The sequence below is a fragment of the Salvelinus fontinalis genome, chromosome 10 (assembly GCF_029448725.1).
Source record: "Salvelinus fontinalis isolate EN_2023a chromosome 10, ASM2944872v1, whole genome shotgun sequence".
Taxonomy (NCBI): domain Eukaryota; kingdom Metazoa; phylum Chordata; class Actinopteri; order Salmoniformes; family Salmonidae; genus Salvelinus; species Salvelinus fontinalis.
In genome coordinates this window covers 29,059,724-29,079,975 of record NC_074674.1, presented here as the reverse complement: position 1 = coordinate 29,079,975, position 20,252 = coordinate 29,059,724, and the positions used below count along the sequence as shown (strand labels likewise).

Here is a 20,252-nt window from a genome sequence, read left to right as displayed (position 1 = left end):
ATTATACACAATTCTTGCAACCAATAGAATGTTATTGATAGACCACTGCGCCACCCGGGAGACCTTAAGGCACTGCATCGCAGTGCTAGCTGTGCCACCAGAGACTCTGGGTTCGAGCAAAGGCTCTGTCGCAGCCGGCCGCGACCAGGAGGTCCATGGGGCGACGCACAATTGGCCTAGCGTCGTCCGGGTTAGGCCGGTAGGGATATCCTTGTCTCATCGCGCACGACGTTTCCTCCGGCATGTTGGTGCGGCTGGCTTCCGGGTTGGATGCGTGCTGTGTTAAGCAGTGCGGCTCAGAGGACGCATGGCTCTCGACTTTCGTCTCTCCCGAGCCCGTACGGGAGTTGTAGCGATGAGACAAGACAGTAACGACTAACAATTGGATACCCCGAAATTGGGGAGAAAAAGGGTGTCAATTCTAATTTTTTTATGTTATTGATATGGGGGATAAAAACTGTCCCAGCTCTGCAGATTTTTCTGCGAAGAGACTGAATCATTAGATTATTTGTTTTGGTACTGTCACAGGGCCAGGAATGGCTAAAGAATTGCAATATTTACCTGGAGCAGATAGCACTACTGGGTGATCTGAAGTCAATCGATCAATAGTATAAAATAAAACATTTTGTATTAACTTTACAAATCTGTAGAAACATTGAGAATAGAAAAGTTTAGAACTTTAGTGAAACATCACAGCACAGTTGAAAAACATGGAATATAGAAATCCAATATCAATGGTATTAAGAGATAGATGCGAGGGGTTGAATGGAGTTGAAGGTTAGGATAAATGATAGCAAATAATAACAAGATAACCCATATACCTTTTACATTAGTTAAGAACAGTTTGAAAGATTTGGCAAATAGAAATTAAACCGGATGGACATCAGAAATAGATGGGAGGGGAAGGACAGGCGTACAACAGAAAAAATAGAACTATTGTAAAACACATCCAGGCTGTGTAAGGGCTATTTGACCAAGGCGTGTAATGGAGTGCTGCATCAGATACCCTGGCCTCCAGTCACCTGACCTCAACACAATTGAGATGGTTTGGGATGAGTTGGACAGCAGAGCATGAATGAAAAGCAGCTAACAAGTGCTCAGCATATGTGGGAATTCCTTCAAGACTGTAGGAAAAGTATTCCAGGTGAAGCTGGTTGAGAGAATGCCAAGGGTGTGCAAAGCTGTCATCAAGGCAAAGAGTGGCTACTTTGAAGAATCTCAAATATATTTAGAGTTTAACACTTTTTTGGGTACTACATGATTCACTATGTGTCATTTCATAGTTTTGATGTCTTCACTATTATTCTACAATGTAGAAAATAGTAAAAAATTAAGAAAAACCTAAGTGTCCAAACTTGACTGGTACTGTAAATATAAAATAAGTCCCATCTCGAAAATAAATCACTATTCTCCTTGGTAACCCGGTATTTCCCACAGAAACCGGAAGAGTCATTCAAAAGAATTATAAAACATAAATGTCTGGAGTTGATTAGAGCTTTGATCAGCATGAAAATTCAAACATTGTTTCTACTTGAGCCTGATGAGCCATTTACAGTTGAAGTCGGAGGTTTACATACACTTAGGTTGGAGTCATTAAAACTTGTTTTTTTAACCACACCACAAATTTCTTGTTAATAACAAACAATAGTTTTGGCAAGTCGGTTAGAACATGTACTTTGTGCATGACAAGTAATTTTTCCAACAATTGTTTACAGACAGATTATTTCACTGTATCACAATTCCAGTAGGTCAGAAGTTTACATTCACTAAATTGACTGTGCCTTTAAACAGCTTGGGAAATTCCAGAAAATGACATCATGACTTTAGAAGCTTCAGATAGGCTAATTGACATCATTTGAGTCCACTGGAGGTGTACCTGTGGATGTATTTCAAGGCCTACCTTCCAACTCGGTGCCTCTTTGCTTGACATCATGGGAAAATCAAAAGAAATCAGCCAAGACCTAAGAAAAATAAATTGTAGACCCCCACAAGTCTGGTTCATCCTTGGGAGCAATTTCCAAAACGCCTAAAGGTACCGCTTTCATCTGTACAAACAATAGTACGCAAGTATAAACACAATAGGACCACGCAGCCGTCATACCGCTCAGGAAGGAGACACATTCTGTCTCCTAGTGACTTTGGCGCGAAAAGTGCAAATCAATCCCAGAACAGCAGCAAAGGACCTTGTGAAGATGCTGGAGGAAATGGGTACAAAAGTATCTGTATCCACAGTAAAACGAGTCCTATATCGACATAACCTGAAAGGCCGCTGAGCAAAGAAGAAGCCACTGCTCCAAAAGCACCATAAAAAAGCCAGACTACGGTTTGCAACTGCACATGGGGACAAAGATCATACTTTTTGGAGAAATGTCTTCTGGTCCGATGAAACAAAAATAGAACTGTTTGGCTATAATGACCATCGTTATGTTTGGAGGAAAAAGGGGGAGGCTTGCAAGCTGCAGGAAGGACTGGTGTACTTCACAAAATCGATGCCATCATGAGGGGAAATTATGTGGATATATTGAAGCAACATCTCAAGACATCAGTCAGGAAGTTAAAGCTTAGTCACAAATGGGTCTCCAAATGTACAATGACCCCAAGCATACTTCCAAAGTTGTGGCAAAATGGCTTAAGGACAACAAAGTCTAGGTATTGGAGTGGCCATCACAAAGCCCTGACCTCAATCCCATAGAAAATGTGTGGGCAGAACTGAAAAAGTGTGTGCGAGCAAGGAGGCCAACAAACCTGACTCTGTTACAACTGGCTCTGTCTGTAGGAATGGGCCAAAATTCACCCAATTTATTGTTGTAAGCTTGTGGAAGGCTACCATAAACATTTGACCTAAGTAAAACAATTGAACTTCTTATGGCTGCAGGGGCAGTATTGAGTAGCTTGGATGAAAGGTGCCCAGAGGTGCCCATAGTAAACTGCCTGCTTCTCAGTCCCAGTTGCTAATATATGCATATTATTATTAGTATTGGATAAAAAACTCTGAAGTTTCTAAAACTGTTTGAATGATGTCTGTGAGTATAACAGAACTCATATGGCAGGCAAAAACCTGAGAAAAAATCCAAACAGGAAGTGGGAATTCTGAGGTTGGTCGATTTTCAACCAAGTCCCTATTGAATACACAGTGGGATATGGATGAGTTTGCACTTCCTACAGCTTCCACTAGATGTCAGTCTGTAGAACCTTGTCTGATGCATCTACTGTGAAGTGGGGCCGAAGGACACAGGAATTAGTCAGGTCTATCATGACCTGACCATGCGCGTTCACATGAGGGAGCTCTGTTCCATCGCACATCTGAAGTCAATGTAATTCTCCAGTTGGAACGTTATTGAAGATTTGTTAAAAACGTTCTAAAGATTGATTCAATACATCGTTTGACATGTTTCTACTGACTGCTACGGAACTTTGACATTTCGTCTGCTTTTAGTGAACACGCTTCCTGACTTTGAATTTGTTTACCAAACATGCTAACATAAATAGCTATTTGGACATAAATGATGGACATTACCGAACAAAATGAACATTTCTTGTGGGAGTCCTGGGAGTGCATTCCGATGAAGATCAGCAAAGGTTAGTGAAGAATTAAAATGCTTTTTATGAGTTTTGTTGACTGCACAATTTGGCGGTTAACCGTATGGCTTCCTTTTGTGGCTGAACGCTGTTCTCAGATTATTGAATATTGTGCTTTTGCCGTAAAGCTTTTTGAAATCTGACACAGCGGTTGCATTAAGAACAAGTGTATCCTTAATTCTATGTGAAACATGTATCTTTCATCAAAGCTTATGATGAGTATTTATGTTATTTGGTGTGGCTCTGCAATCTCTCTGGATATTTGAGGCATTTCTGAACATGGCACCAATGTAAACTGAGGTTTTTGGATATAAATATGAACTTCATCGAACAAAACATATGTATTGTGTAACATGAAGTACTATGAGTGTCATCTGATGAAGACCAAAGGTTAGTGATTAATTTTCTCTATTTCTGCTTTTTGTGACTCCTGTCTTTGGCTGGGAAAATGAATGTTTTTCTGTGATTTTGCTGTGACCTAACATAATCGTTTGTGGTGCTTTCGCTGTAAATCCTATTTGAAATTGGACACTTGTGGGATTAACAGCAAGATTACCTTTAAAACTGTATAAAATACATGTATGTTTGAGGAATTTTTATTATGAGATTTGTTTGAATTTGGCGCCCTGCACTTTCACTGGCTGTTGTCATATCATCCCGTTAACAGGGATTGCAGCCATAAGAAGTTAAAGGCAATGCTACCAAATACTAATTGAGTGTATGTAAACTTCTGACCCACTGGGAATGTGATGAAAGAAATTAAAACTGAAATAAATCATTCTCTATTATTCTGACATTTCACATTCTTAAAATAAAAAGTGGTGATCCTAACTGACCTAAGACAGGGAATTTTTACTAGGATTAAATGTCAGGAATTGTGAAAAACCGAGTTTAAATGGCTGGCTTGCAGTCGGCATTACAATTCATCCCAAAGGTCACCGGTTAGCAACAGTTGTGGCTGAAAAAAACCTTTGTATATATGCCGTCTTCGGTAAATAAATGAAACTAGCTCCAGTAGGCTAATCTTTGAGTGTGAACTGTATTATAGGGAGTGGAATTACGCACATGGTTCAAACTATGACAAAGCAGAAGAGAACATGCGATTCTGGTGAAGCACGAGGCCTGCAAAGTCACAAGTATAGGTTAGCGAAATTGAAACATAGTGCCTAATTGTATAATTAGTAGGCTGACGCACAAACACAATATTTCACCTAACGTTTTTAGCCTTCCTCCTCTCCATTGTTGCTTCATTCATTCATTCCTCGCTTTCAGAAGTTAAATATGTTTGTCCTCATCTTCATTCGAATGACATCCTTGAATAATATAGGACTAGAACTAGATGCACTTTCACTTCTTTAAGAAGATTGAATGGTTATGGGTCTAAATAAATAACTGCTATAGCCTACCACCATCACGGGTTCACTCCTTTTAACGTACCTGTGAGTTCTATTGGGCTGCTGTATTTAACATTAGGCAAAAAAGAGCTTGCGTCCCTCTTCAAATAGTCTATTGGTATAAAAAAAATAATGTCCAGCAAGCTATTCTGGTCTAGCTTTTTCTGCATGGGACTCCAAGAACTAAGGAGCATTTGTTAAAGAAGCAGAGTACAGGTGCTTGCACAAGAGAGAGGATATAAGTTAAGCTTATTATGCATAACCCATAATTAACTTCTTATGGCTGGGGGAGCTATTTTCACATTCAGATGAAAAGCGTGCCCAGAGTAAACTGCCTGCTACTCAGGCCCAGAAGCTAAGATATGCATATTATTAGTATATTTGGATAGAAAACACTCTGAAGTTTATAAAACTGTTTGAATGATGTCTGAGTATAACAGAACTCATATGGCAGGCAAAAACCTGAGAAGAAATCCAACCAGGAAGTGGGAAATCTGAGGTTTGTACATTTAAGTATATGCCTATCCAAGATAGTGTAAATTTGGTCCGATTGCACTTCCTACTTCCACTAGATGTCACCAGTCTTTAGAACCTTGTTTCAGGCTTCTACTGTGAAGGGGGAGCGAATAAGAGCTGTTTGACTAAGGGGTCTGGCAGAATGCCATGAGCTAAGTCACGCGAGCGGCCGAGAGCAAGCTGCGTTCCCTTTCATTTCTAAAGACAAAGGAATTGTCCGGTTGGAATATTATTGAAGATTTATGATAAAAACATCCTAAAGACTGATTCTATACATCGTTTGACATGTTTCTACAAACTGTAATGGAACTGTTTTGACTTTGTCTGGACTAAGTGACTGCGCCTTGTGAATTTGTGAACTAAACGCGCAAACAAAAAGGAGGTATTTGGACATAAATGGACTTTATCGAACAAAACAAACATTTGTGGAACTGGGATTCCTGGGAGTGCATTCCGATGAAGATCAAAGGTAAGTGAATATTTATAATGCTATTTCTGACTTCTGTTGACGCCACAACATGGCGGGTATCTGTAAGGCTTGTTTTGGTGGCTGAGCGCTGTACTCAGATTATTCCATGGTGTGCTTTCGCTGTAAAGCTTTTTTGAAATCTGACACTGCGGTTGCATTAAGGAGAAGTATATTTTTAATTCCACACATAACACTTGTATTTATCAACATTTATGATGAGTATTTCTGTAAATTGAGGTGGCTCTCTGCAAAATCACCGGATGTTTTGGAAGCAAAACATTACTGAACATAACGCGCCAATGTAAACAGATTTTTGGATATAAATATGAACTTTATCTAACAAAACATACATGTATTGTGTAACATGAAGTCCTATGAGGGCCATCTGATGAAGATCAAAGGTTAGTGATTAAATGGCTGTGTTTTTGGTGACTAGGCTACCTAACAGAATCGCATGGTATGATTTCGCCGTAAAGCCTTTTTGAAATCTGAAACTGGTGGGATTAACAAATTCATCTTTAAAATGGTGTTTAATACTTAGGAATTTTAATTATGAGATTTGTTATTTGAATTTGGCGCCCTGCACTTTCACTGGTTGTTGTCAAATCGATCCCGTTAATGGGATTTCAGCCGTAAGAAGTTAAAGCTAATACTGCATTGAATTTATTACCGGAAAGGGGTAGGCTAGGACATCTATATACAGTGCATTTGGAAAGTATTCAGACCCCTTGACTTTCCACATTAAGTTACAGCCTTATTCTAAAATGGTTTCAATTTACACACAATACCCCATAATGACAATGCATAAAAATGTTTCGAAATGTTTACTAATTTATTAAAAACAGGGGTGCAACTCAATATTATGTTTTTTTGTTTTGTTGACTCCGTGTATATTTAAGCATTAAGGCACGGAGGGGTGTGGTATATGGCTGTTCCTATGCACTACGCAAAGCGGAGTGCCTGGATAGTGCCATTAGCCATGGTATATTGGCCATATCCCACAAACCCCAGAAGTGCCTTATTGCTTTTATAAACTGGTTACCAAGGTAATTAGAACAGTAAAAAGTAATTTGTCATTCCCGTGGTTTGATAAACCATGACTTTCAGACTATCATTGAGGGTTTGAACCACCCAATTTATAAACATTTTAATAGCAGGACACTAAAGTTATTCCACTGAAGAATTAGGCTGTTTAAGTAGGTTTGATTCCTAAGCAACCTGCATACACATTGTTTGAAGTACAATAGACCAACAAAGCTGCTGTAGGAGGTCAAAGCTGTGTGCTGGAAAACCTTGGTAGAGCATGGGTGGAGTAGGCATTGTGGTGCTCATGTGAATTTCCTATTTCGTTTAAGACTGATGCGTACTTATCACTTAAAAATGTTTTTGCTTTGAATATCCATGGTTTTACATCGGAAGGTGATTACATTATAGCACAGCAATACATAAGTAAAAATACACAATGACAAATGGCAACAGAAAGTGTAGTAATTAATATTTATTTAATATTAAAATAGCAGATTTTTTCCATTTAAGCCAATATGGAGTTAACTGGAAAAAAAAGACAAATCGAGCAAGCTCCTGGAAAATAAAAATCAATATGTAGCCTACCCATCAACCATTTACATACATTATTGACGGTCACATTAGGCGGCTTGGAGAGCAAGGCATGAAGTGGCACAAACCGCTCTGTGTTCTGCGCCAGCAGAGTGCCTGTGCTACTTCTCGCCATGACATCTTAGTCACCCCCCTCGATGGAAACGACTTGGGATACACCTAGGGGACGGCACTGGTGTGGCAGATGCACGGATTTGGTCATCCAAAGGTTTCCCGGGACAACGGTGGTCTTCTCTGATATCGCACAGCGTAGGAGCTGGATGTTCCAGAGGATAAACTAGTGCATTGAGGGCCTTGTGCTCCATCAATCAGCTGGTGTACGCATTTCAGGGAACACAATCCACTACCCTGCCACTAAACAGTGTGTCCCTGGGATGTACCGTAGGGGTGGAGTGCATCTGGGCATTTTTTATACTTCTATTGGTCATTTTTTAAGCTAGGACTCCGGTACACATACGTGTGTGTGCGCTTGTTGGGACTGGGGTGTCAAAACAATACATGAAAGAGAAATGGTTAAAACCCTGCCTATTTCTACCATTTCGCATCTTAAAATCTGATTTTAAACCTAACCACACAGGTTACCTTATGTCTAGCCCCAACCATAAATTGAAACCAAAAAGCTAATATTTATGAATTTTTACAATAACCAATTTTGACTTTGTGGCTGTGGTAACCCTTCAGATTCCATGGCTGTAACGTTAACGCTTACAGGCTGACTGCATCGCATGTGAGAGCGTTGCAAAATACATTTTGAAATCTATGTTATTCAATTATTATGCGCGCCAACGAGCGTCTGCATTGCCAAGGGCTAAATTTGAAGTCAGTTCTAGTTCTGACGCATGTGTGGCGCTGTAAGTCCTGCCTCTCCCATATCCTCATTGGTTATACCCACGTGGGTGACTGAAAGACGAATGAGGTCAGTGGCGGTAATGCACCTAATTTGTGAAAGTTGCCAATTGCATTATAAAGTCAAGAGAAGAAAAACCCTGGAAAAAGGAGAGATGACTAAAAACGAGTCAGTTGACCGTTTTATGTGTGGATTAATTGTCGGAGTAGAGGACCTTGTGCATTTCAAGTAAAATAACTCAATGTTTATATCCCAGGACAAATTAGCTAGCTAAATTGCCATACATGTTTAATGCTTTCGACCTGTCCCCAAATTAATATAATTGGTTCAGAGTTTGTTTTGATATTTTAACCTGCGTGTCGTGATCGCGTTTGGTGTGAGGGGACACAATACATTTATGCACGATGGCGCACACGCGCAGTCGGTTTGGGTTCCGTGTTATGCTGCATTTAGACTTAGGATGTAAAAACATACCAGTCGGCATAGCGGAACAAGAAAGCATGAAAGAATGACGTCAAAGGCAAGCCAGTATGCATTGCTATGGTTCTCTCAGTAAACAAACCAATCAACATCCGGTAGAAAACAAGACTATGACAAACGGCAAAAGTGGAAACATTTGAACTCTGGCGGCACGCCCCGTCTACCGTGGTGGCTGACCTCAAAGGCATTTACCATTATGCTCGCATTGAAAACAATGACATCCGGTTTGCTGTCTACCATCTAAAACACTACATTACACTACAAACCCTGTCATGAACGCATTATCTTGACACTATTTAAAATTGACAGTCTGGTGATGACAGGACACTTGTTCTTCATTCACTCAGTACTGATTGAACTTTGTTTTAACCATTGCATGTATAATGCGTGGCAGTTTCCCAAAGTTGCGCATTGACTAGGAACTTTACTTAGCTAGCTGTGATTTGTTTGTGAAAGAATGTGGGATAGCTATATTGTGCCGGTACATGATCCGTCCATTCAGCTAACATTACAGCCTTGGTGCTAGCTAACGTTACTGGCTAAAGTTAGTTGGCTAGCCAACTGGCAATATAAGCCAAGGATGTTTGCTATGCTATTTGTGCTTATTACGCGCAAGTGTCAAAGACCAACAGTTTACACAAATGACTTCAGCCATGTGAAAAACCTGCCATAGCAAAATAGTTAGATTCCTTTGCATGTAGCTTGCCTCTCATCCGACTGGTGTTAACTAGCTACTTGCACTGTTAATGCGCAACTCAAATGCTTTGGTCCAGTTTTAGAACTCAGATGTGTCTGAAAAGATGTTAGCATTGTCACAAATGCTACAACAATGTAGCACATCGTTGGTGCTTATCGGAGAGAAATTAGCATGTGAGTGATAAATTATACATTTAATACAAACTGTTGCACCTACAAACGTATTCATTCTGAAAGGTGGAAAGTAATGGTCACTAAATGGATGCTGTAGCATAGTTTTAATCAGACATCTGGAATTTGGGTAAAGAAATAATGGCCAACAAAGCCAGTCTGTTAAGAGTTATTCAATGAACATGAAAACAAAAGGATGAAAGGGAAAGTAGTTTGGAGTGGGATGAGAGAATTTGTGAAGGGAGATGGACTGACAGCGTTCAATTTGGACATGTGCCACAGTCACAGGGACAATGGGGAAGTGTACTGCAGTGACCCTGGATTAACTATGGTGTGGGTTTCCTATGTGTGTGTGTGTGTGTGTGTGTGTTTCCTATGCGTGTTTCCTAAGTGTGTTTTAGCCCGTGTCTGTGAGTATGTATGTTATAGAGAGATAAGAGGACAGCTTGGGGAAAATACAACTAACAACCTCCTATTTTCCATCAGTGACTAATGATTGTAGCAGGGCTTCCCCATTGTAGCAACTGGCCCCACTATTGCCTAATGAAAAATGTATTCTGACCACAATAAGCACTCTACAAACTGTTGTAACCCCAGTTTCATCAACCCTGGTTCAATATACTGTCAGAATGTGAATTCAAATCCATTCTGGCCTGCCCAATTTTACTTCACCATGGTGCTCATGTGACTCGTGGGTACTGAGGTGTTCAATACTCTCTCCAGTAAGTGCATGAAAGCCCTGTTGCAATGTCCCAGTCCCCGAATCTCCCACCTAAAGTCAAGGACGGTACAGCACACCATCGTTCCACTCTCATCAATTCCGCTGGACTTCAAACACTCATTCGATCTCCTGCCTTCAGCACTCAACATCAAAGAGTTCATGAAACGTGACAAGTCTACTTTTATACCACCAAGGTTTTAGTAAAAGACCAACTATAAAAGCCTCCGTTTTCTCTTTCTACCTACCACTGCATCTCTTTTCTGTCCCCAGGAGGCTGTTTTACCCTGGAGTGACCATGCTAGCATCCTCACACCCAAGGTGACTAATCTGCTAAGGTGTAAGGACCAGGATATTTATTTTATTTAACCAGGGTAGAACATGTGAAAGTGCTCGCACCAAGTTGAAAAGTGAAGGGTGAACCAGTCAGGGTGTAGCTGGAAAGGGGAGACTCACAAACACATGCTCTAGGGCACCCACAAGCCTAGTCTTTTGCCCATCCCTGAAGGTGTGTGTAAAAACACATACCTAGAAGTCAATGTATGCTTTGGATGAAGTCAAAAAGTTCCAGGCTCAACATTGAGTTAAACTAGCAACTCTCCCCGTCATCCTGCCCAGGAGTCAGTGTTTTGCCCTAACCATCCATCCTCCAGCCCTTTCCCTCCGAGGCTCCCACCGTTTCCTGGCCCCTGATGGTCTTCCTCTCTGTCAGGACATTTATCTTGGAGTGGGATGGCACTCACACACATTCTGTCACTGTGTTCAACATGAGGGGGGCAGGGTCGTGGAGAGGTTCTGGCATCCTCTCTTCTGCAGCACACACACACTCCCAACAGGAAGGTAACACCGCTTAACACCCTACATTCTAAACAAAAAGGTGAACAATTGTTTCCTGAACAAAACCACTAGGCTATATCTCCACCCAATGCACTTGCCCTAGGACCATATATAGGAGATAGTCGTCTTCTGACGCAGATCACACACACAGGAATTTAGCCTAGAAATCAGAGTGTAGGCTGTTCTGCAGTAATATAAACAGGACGGCTAAAAATACATGCTGTGTTATGCTCTGGTAATGCAACTTATTCAATTTCATTCCTCTGCTTCACTACGGGTGTGTCTGAATGCCAACAGTATGAATCTGCATTCTCAAAGGCACAATTAAAAAAAAAAAAAATCATGAGACAGAATATGGAGAGATAAGATGGAGAGCAGGAGAGGAAATGAACAAGGGAGAGGAATAAAGGACAGTCATTGAGAGGGGGGAGAGGAATAAAGGACAGTCATTGAGAGGGGGGAGAGGAATAAAGGACAGTCATTGAGAGAAGAATGCAGAAAGTGAAGAAAGATGGGGTAAAATAATGAAAAATAGGAGGTAAAGCACCAACCTCTGCTGAGCCTCTGCTTCTCTCCAGACAGGATTCCTGGGGTGTCGATGATGCTGATGCTCTCCAATACAGCGTTGGGCATCTGAGCACACACAAACCTGGGAGAAAGATGCAGAGCGTTGATATGTAGTAGGGCAGACCCCATTTAGTTGAATGGTTGATTGTTTGGTCGACCAGCATTTCTTCAGTCAAGCAGCTGCAATAATGTTTTACTAAAATCATGGTGTACCTGACACCTGTTTGATTGGTGCCTGTCTGAGTGGACTAATCCATTGTGAATGCCGTGGGGCTGGCACATTAGTGACGTGATCTATTAGTCTAAGACATGCTACTGAAATTGTATATAGTTATATTATGTAAGAATGGTGCAACACAAATAAAATTATATTATTCTATAACAAATGCACGTTCTCCCGTGTTGGATAGTGGTCTGCGGTTCTGAAACATAATTGCGCTGTTGAATTGGCACCTTCCTAGACCATGCTGGTATGTGCATAATAGCAAAGTTAACAAGCATATTGGTGTTGAGAACCATGCGGCGGAGTCACCAACAAAGAGTTAGGAGACGAGAAAACAGCCCTTGCCTTAATTGTCTAAGAACAGTGAGAGGAAACCAACTTATGTCTATAATCAATACCCTAAAATGTTAAGTACCTGGCTTTATAAATCATCCATATATACAGTGCATTCAGAAAGTATTCAGACCTTGACATTTTCCACATTTTGTTACGTTACAGTCTATTCTAAAATGGATTGAATTGTCCCCCCCCCAACCTACACACAATACCTCAATGACAAAGAAAAAACAAGTTTATGCATTTTTTCTAATATATTTAAAAAGAAATACCACATTTACACAAGTATTCAGACCTTTTACTCAGTACTATGTTGAAGCACCTTTGGCAGCGATTACAGCCTCGAGTCTCCTTGGGTACAACGCTACAAGCTTGGCACACCTGTATTTGGGGAGTTTCTCCCATTCTTCTCTGCAGATCCTCTAAAGCTCTCCACAGTGTAATTCTAGAGCTCTGTCAGAGTGACCATCAGGTTCTTGGTCACCTCCCTGACCAAGGCCCTTCTCCCTCGATTGCCCAGTTTGGCCGGGCGGCCAGCTCTAGGAAGAGCCTTGGTGGTTCCAAACTTCTTCCATTTAAGAATGGAGGCCACTGTGTTCTTGGGGACCTTCAATGCTGCAGAAATGTTTTGGTACCCTTCCCCAGTTCTGTGCCTCAACACAATCTTGTCTCAGCGCTCTACGCACAACTCCTTCGACCTCATGGCTTGGTTTTTGCTCTGACATGCACTATCAACTGTGGGACCTTATATAGACAGGTGTGATCCTTTCCAAATCATGTCCAATCATTTGAATTTACCACAGGTGGACTCCAATCAAGTTGTAGAAACATCAAGAATGATCAATGGAAACAGGATGCACCTGAGCTCAATTTCAAGTCTCATAGCAAAGGGTCTGAATACTTATGTAAATGTGTTCTATATTTTTAATACATTTGCAAAAATTGCCTAGTCATTATGTGGTGGTGTGTGGATTGATGAGGGGAGAAAAAAAAAAACACGTCGTAAACAATCACAAATTTGTCATCATCAATCGTTATAATAAGTAATGTCATTATCATTAGCAGGCTTAGTATAATCACCATCAAGCTGTAGAGCGCATCCTGTTTAGCTTTAATACCGTAACTTAGGCCTATATCTCAATACTTATATAGGCTACTGTATCAATCAATTATTTGTTCATGTCATCACACAAGTCAGTTTGAAATGCAATCAAGCATTTTAGTTGAAAAAAAATAAAGCAACCATTGAATAATTAACGTAAACAATAAACAGGCCTAAACTGTTCCACTTCAGAAATTTAATTCACAAATGAATGCAACTTTTTTCTGTAATAAAGGCTTTACAAAAAAATTCTGGTATGCTTATAATTTATTTCGTGTTTACAATGTTCAGAAAAATGATATTGTAATCTAACCGCACCTGTTTGGCATGTAGCGCATACTCCTGACCTTTTCTTAATCTCCAGTATTTTCCACAACTAGTCAAATTTATTCCACACATCTGAATTCCCCTCTACCCCCTGAGCAGCCAATAAACATTCCCTTGTTTATATATAGTTTAGTTGATCCTGTTTTTCCATTCACATTATCAACACATTTGATCTAATTTATGCTTATTTATAAGTTCTGATGACAAGTAAATTACTGGAACTGAGCTTTGATGCAAACCTACATCCTCCGACATCTTACAAGACAATAGATGAGGAGCTGTATCTGAGCTGTCCAGCTCCTCTAGAAATAGACTGACTATTGTTTTAGGAGACCCTCCAAAACTAGGCACAAAACCATAAGCTACACTCAATACAACGAGCACACCCACACACTTTGTCCACTCTGTTATAAAACTATTTAGAGAAAGAGCTCAACAAAATCACTTGTGGAAATGTTGGGCAGCTAGCTAGGCCTTAACACCGGAGAACAATAAACACATGACTCCTGCATGATTATTTGAACACCATGTACTTGAAGCAGCTTTCATTTTTCATCCACCCTCAGAGGCAGTCAGTACATTTAGTTGGCAAACTAGACATTTACAAGACGAGATAGACTTATCTATCCGCTGTCAGGCAATTCAAATGTAGTAGAGTCTTGTGTGAAGGGCCTTCAGTGGAATGATATAGTGAACCTGTACATGAGCTCATTTTCTTAGAAATGAGTGTAATGGCAAAAAGCAGAGCATACTGGAAAAAGTGAATATCGCTTTCCCCTCCCCTCAATGTGACAGAGTGGCAGGAATTCCCTTATTATGGCAGAGGTCTTATCTTTCTAACCCCTTTCCTCATCTGATCATGGAAAAAGTTTCCTCAGTGTATCTGGATGCGTATGCATAACTCCTGACTAAACCACTCCATGTCGCTCACACAGCCACCATCACCCAATCCTGAAACATACTTGCCGGTTGCAGTCATAAAATTAAATAACATTAAAAAAAGAAAAACACTAAGCCCTCAATTGCAACCCTCCACATATCACTCAGCCAGAGGCAGCCCTTATCGTCACGACACACCCACCCTTCCTGGATGTTTCCCTTAGATTTTCCCCAGCTCCATTTATGTTGGGTCTCTTCCTCAGAGTCTCCGCTCCCTCAATTTTTTTCCCACATCTACTCTCATCCCAAATTCCTGGCGTTCCCTTGGCTCGGTTGCCAACGGACGTCGTCTGTGTGTGAGCTGTAAACTCAAAAACAGAAAGGGGACTCTGGGAGGCATTGACAGCAGCAGCATACACCACCCTGGCAGGTTCCTCATGCATCTGGAGTACTGTTAGGGGGTTTAGGGGGTGAGAGATGCAGCAGAGTGGGGCTGGCTAGAACGGCAAGGTTATGGATGACAGTGCTGTGCATGATTGCCAAGAGAGAAAGGAAACACGTTACGGGTCAATGAGCTGCCTATTGTTTGAAGGAGAAACGGCTGATTCAGTACCGAGTTCTTTCTGCCAAGGCAAAGCTGAAGTAAGGGTCTGACTCTGGCCTTTCTGCTCAGAAAGCCTGACCAGTCCACAGACACAGAAAGAGTTTAAGATCCCCTGCACTAAAATAGTGAATTAACGAGCCAAATGTTTCAGGGCAGGGGGTAACAGTCGCATAGAGCCAAGTATAAAATCAGCTGGTAAGTACCGCTATTGTAGCTTTTTATCAGCGCTTCCCCAGGAGAGCATCACTGCTACCTGTTACTGTTAAAACCCCAGTCCCCACTCCCTCCACATGACGACATTCAATACAGAGGATCCCATTCCTCAAGTGGCAGGCTAGTGTCAACTTGGGTCACACCCAAGGGAAAAGCACAACTGATTGAAAATAGAGTTGTTCTGAACACAGTGCTAAAAACATAAAATGACACATCCACCTCAACTTTCAAAGGCAATTTTAAGTAAGGTGGTTGGGGTTGTACGGTCTTTCTGTTCTCATATTTCAAAATCCATAAGAGTGTGTGAGTATAATATATATAAAAAAACATTTTACACAAGGCAAAAGATAAGCCTACATCTGCTTTTCAACTGCCACCCAAAAACGTTATTTTCCATATGCACTACTGGAATGCAGGATAAAGTGATGCACACAGTCCAGGTAGTCACAAAATGTAGCTGCAGTAGCACAGCTCAATGTGTAACCTAACTAATATATTTTATTATGTGAGAAAATGGAGGTGAGTCTTATTCTGTTGACATGATGATCAATGCTTGACAACCCTTCGACAGAAAAATATTCTCATCATGTAGCCTACTCACTGTATCTGCGAGCTGTTGGCTAGAGCACAAGTGCCAAGACCAGTTCAGAGTACGCACATTTGCCATTTAACGCAACGACTTGTGGAAAAACTATCAGTAGAGGGGAGTCAAGTGCAAGTGTTGGTTCAGGGATGCGATTTATGTTATTATCGTTTTGGTGGAAACGCACCACTGGTGGGAAAATACAAATGTTCTATATGTGGATTTTTTAATTATTGTCTGAAAATCTGTCACCACCTAGCTATAAACCATTTGAGTTGACATTCATATTTTTTATGTTGAATAAATGAATGCGAAAAGGTGTATTTCATAATCTAGACGTACTCCATAAATTAGCGCACACTATAAGTAGTATGACACCAAGATGTTGTCTGTATCATATATACGGTTCACATATGATAAAGGTGTTGTATTCGGCGCATGTGAAAAATACAATTTGATTTGAATGTATAGGTCTAAAAAAGGGCCACTTCCATCATGATTTCCTCAAAAATGGTTTGTGACACAAATGTTAAAATGCATGTCAAACATAGAAACCTCATGGGAGGAACTGTGAGAATTGCTGGATCAATCCGAGATTCCAAAAATATTTTCCACTCCCACTGGCATGGAATCGCCATAGACTGTTGCAAGTGAAATGATTCACAGAGCAATGGTCATGATTTAGCATAGTTTTAGTGAAGCAAAAGGTCCATAACACTGACAATCCACTGTAAAGATTATGAGTATGTTTCTGACATCAGTTATACATTAAAAAAAACAATAGTTGGTCAGGATACAACATTGTAGAATTGGTGTGTAAATTACAAATTTATGAGGCCTCTAATGACTTGTTGCAGTTTCCCAGGAGGATAGACTACATATTTATTGGCTATTAACATGCAGGTGTTTTATCATGCCTTTTTTTCACTGATACAGGTCCGGTCTTTGTAATTTAACCAATTTGATGCTGAAGTGATAAAATAAGGTCCAAAATTGGGATTAGTAAAGTACTACTCTACCCTGTCTGTCCAGGTATTCTGCATGAATGTGGGAATCAATGTAACAATGAAAGCAGCACCAGTTAATAATTGATCAAACCCAACAGCCGCTTCCGCAGCTTGTACCAGGACAGCGGCTGTGTCAATGGGTCCTCTGAGGGGAGGAGACATTCTGCAATACAATTATCATACTTACAATACGTACAGTGTAATTAATAGATCACACATTTTCTTTCAGTCAGAGTAAGGGTAATAGTCTAGCTACTATCAGAGTTGATTCTCATTTCTTACATAAGCTATGCCAGCTCTTGCATTAATGTACAGAAGTTGATTGCAAGGTGATGTCAAAACAGGATGGACCTATTGACCACACCCCATTTCACTTTAAGAGACGACCTTAATAATATTCGTCATACTCCCATGACAGCTCTGTGTGAGAGTATTATGAAAGCATAGATAGGAGGGGGAGTATTTTGTTCAGGTAGTAAACTTGTTAACTCGATCAGTCTCAGTCAAAGGACATGGGCTGAGCAGAGGTGGCTCTTCAACGTAAACACACAGCCACTCCCCTCCATACTGTCACACACTGAACCGAGGATAATAATGAATAAGATACCAAATATGAATATATGGAGAGAAAAAAAAGTTAAATGATTATCCGGTGATTCTCGAGCAAATATGAGAATCAATAGAGAAGAGCTAGCTAACGTTAGCTATCCACCAAAAGTGCTAGCTCATGCCATCTTTTTAACTCCCTGGCTGGGGGAATTCATAAAATATTCCCAGTTAGCTGTCCAAATAAACTAGTATTTCGCTAAGTAGTTACATTGGACTGGGACTCACCGGTTAAGAAAAGCGTTGCCAAAAGCGTTGAGTTTTCTGAAGGGTTTCTTGGGGTCAACTACTAGAGCGTTGCCTGGGATCAGCCCCTCCTGCTCTCCATGCATGACCGCTATGAAGGAGTCGGTGGTCGGTTCGGGCCCTATCCGCATGCCGGGGAAATCTTGCTCCATTAGATGCCGGATAAATGTGGTTTTACCTGTAGAGTATTGGCCAACCAAGAGCACCATAGGCTTGTTGTCAAAGTCGGCATCTTCCAAAGCGGGTGAATGGAAATCGTGGAAGCGGTAGGTGTCTTCCAAGGGAAAGAGTTTGGTCCTGTACAGTTTTTTCAGCCCTTCAGAGACATTTTGGAATAGTTCTGGGTCCTTCTTGCCATCCCTTTTAAACATGGTGCCCGAATTCGCAAATATTGCAGATGTACTTGTTATCTCAATGCAACGGTAGTTGTTCAATGAAGTACAGCTGTTTATATCGCTGGATAACGGTCCTATGTCTGTCCCCGATGAGGTAGAAAGTTTGAATTAGTAAATTTGCTAGCCAGCCAGACGGTTAGCTTTCTAAGTGTCTTTAATAGCTAGCTCGCTCAGTGTCTCCTCTTCACTCAGAATAATGTGATAACGGTCTGAGGGTTTCGGCTAGCTACCACAGTTTGTGCAAATTAACAGACGGTTTTACTGGTCGAAGCTATTTACTTTTACAATAGATGAATGAAGCTATCAAACACGTTTGCTCTAACTCTGGAATTCAAACCGCAAGGCTAGCAGCAGACCAAGAAACCGTCTCTTGTCAGACAACCGTGCTTCTCCAGTCAGGTCTCGAGCCCTCCCTAGCGGAACGTCAAAAAGCGTGTAACAGTGAGGGGATTCGATTAATATTGCCCGGGCTCCAGGGTAGGCGTGTTTTGCACAGGGTGAAAGTTGATTGCATTCGTTTTGGAAAAGGGCTAACCCCCAGGCGTGAGCCAGGTGCCCCGTTCAAAGTCGACTCAAACCAAAAGTTATGTCATTATGCACGATGAGTAATGAGTAGAATTCTGTGTTTTAACATGCAAACGTGATTGCTTTTGATAAAAACGCTTTATCTGCCTTCCCAATGAAAACTAGTTTTAAAATGTAAACATATATTTTATGTAAAAGAGATGTATGTTTCTGGCCAATGCACCGTGCTGCCTTGTTGACAACATGGCCGAGCGGTGCAGATTACTGTTGGATTTGATAAAGGCATTCCTCCCTCACCACTTTTGCCCGTTCACCTTACTGGCCATAGACCGGTGTCTTGCGGCTCAGCATAATTGAATCGATTCAGTATGACGCCTGTATAGCAGAGTAAAAGGCAAAGCGCGAGTTATAATTGGGCCCAAAATCTGTCTTCTCCAGCAGTTGCCGTTTTTTCCACTCACCTAGCGATGAGTTTTTGTATGGAGGTCAACGAGAGTGTCGAATTTGGTTAACAAAAATGGAATGGCTTATTTGCAACGTGTGGTTTATTTGACCGAATATAAGTAGCACGGACACGTGACATCCCGGCCACTTTCAGAAGAAAATACTTTATATCGTGGCGCAGTGGTCTAAGGCACTGCATCTCTGTGCTAGAGGTGTCATTACAGACCCTGGTTCGATCCTGGTATCACAACTGGCCATGATTGGGAGTCCCAAAGGGCAGTGCACAATTGGCCCAGCTTCGTTCGGGTTAGAGTTTGGCCAGGGTAGGCTGTCATTGTAAATAAGAATTTGTTCTTAATTAACTGACTTGCCTAGTTAAATACATGTTAAAAATAAATGTCAGAGTTCACAGTGTATCTGCCCTCTCATTGGCTAGAATGGTCCCACCTGATCTTGCTTCCTCCCAACTGCCTTCCATTTTTGAAGATATTTATTTTCATCCTTAGAGCGGCCACTAGGGCATGTGATCAATATGATGGATCATCTGTGATAGGGCTCGCCAGTCCTAAAAAACACAAATGAGTTATCTCTGGTTTGTTCATCCATTCCTATGGGGAAAATCTCAAAACCATTACTGACACCCCTCTCGGCCCACTGCAGTTTGCCTACAGAACTAACAGGTCTGTGGAGGACGCTATCAGCATGGGCCTACACTACATTCTCAAACACCTCAATAACCCAAAGACGAATGCAAGGATATTGTTTGTGGACTTTAGCTCTGCATTTACAGTTTTTTCTGAATGCTTAAACACTAACAGTGATTCTTGAAGCAATATCTCTGAAACCATTAACACTTGTAGCCAATGCATTT

At 41.1% G+C, this 20,252-nt stretch overlaps 1 protein-coding gene across 1 annotated transcript in view; it reads right to left on the bottom strand.

Moving 5' to 3' along the window:
- ehd1b (EH-domain containing 1b) overlaps positions 1 to 18,841 on the bottom strand; it is a 32,738-nt gene extending 13,897 nt beyond the window's left edge. Inside the window, exons 1-2 of the mRNA XM_055936409.1 lie at positions 18,000 to 18,841; positions 11,876 to 11,973 (exon numbers count right to left, since the gene is read on the bottom strand). Of these exons, the coding sequence (XP_055792384.1) occupies positions 11,876 to 11,973; positions 18,000 to 18,388 (487 nt within the window). The 5' untranslated portion in view covers positions 18,389 to 18,841. The remainder of the gene's footprint in view (positions 1 to 11,875; positions 11,974 to 17,999) is intronic.
- Between the last annotated feature and the right edge of the window lie 1,411 nt (positions 18,842 to 20,252).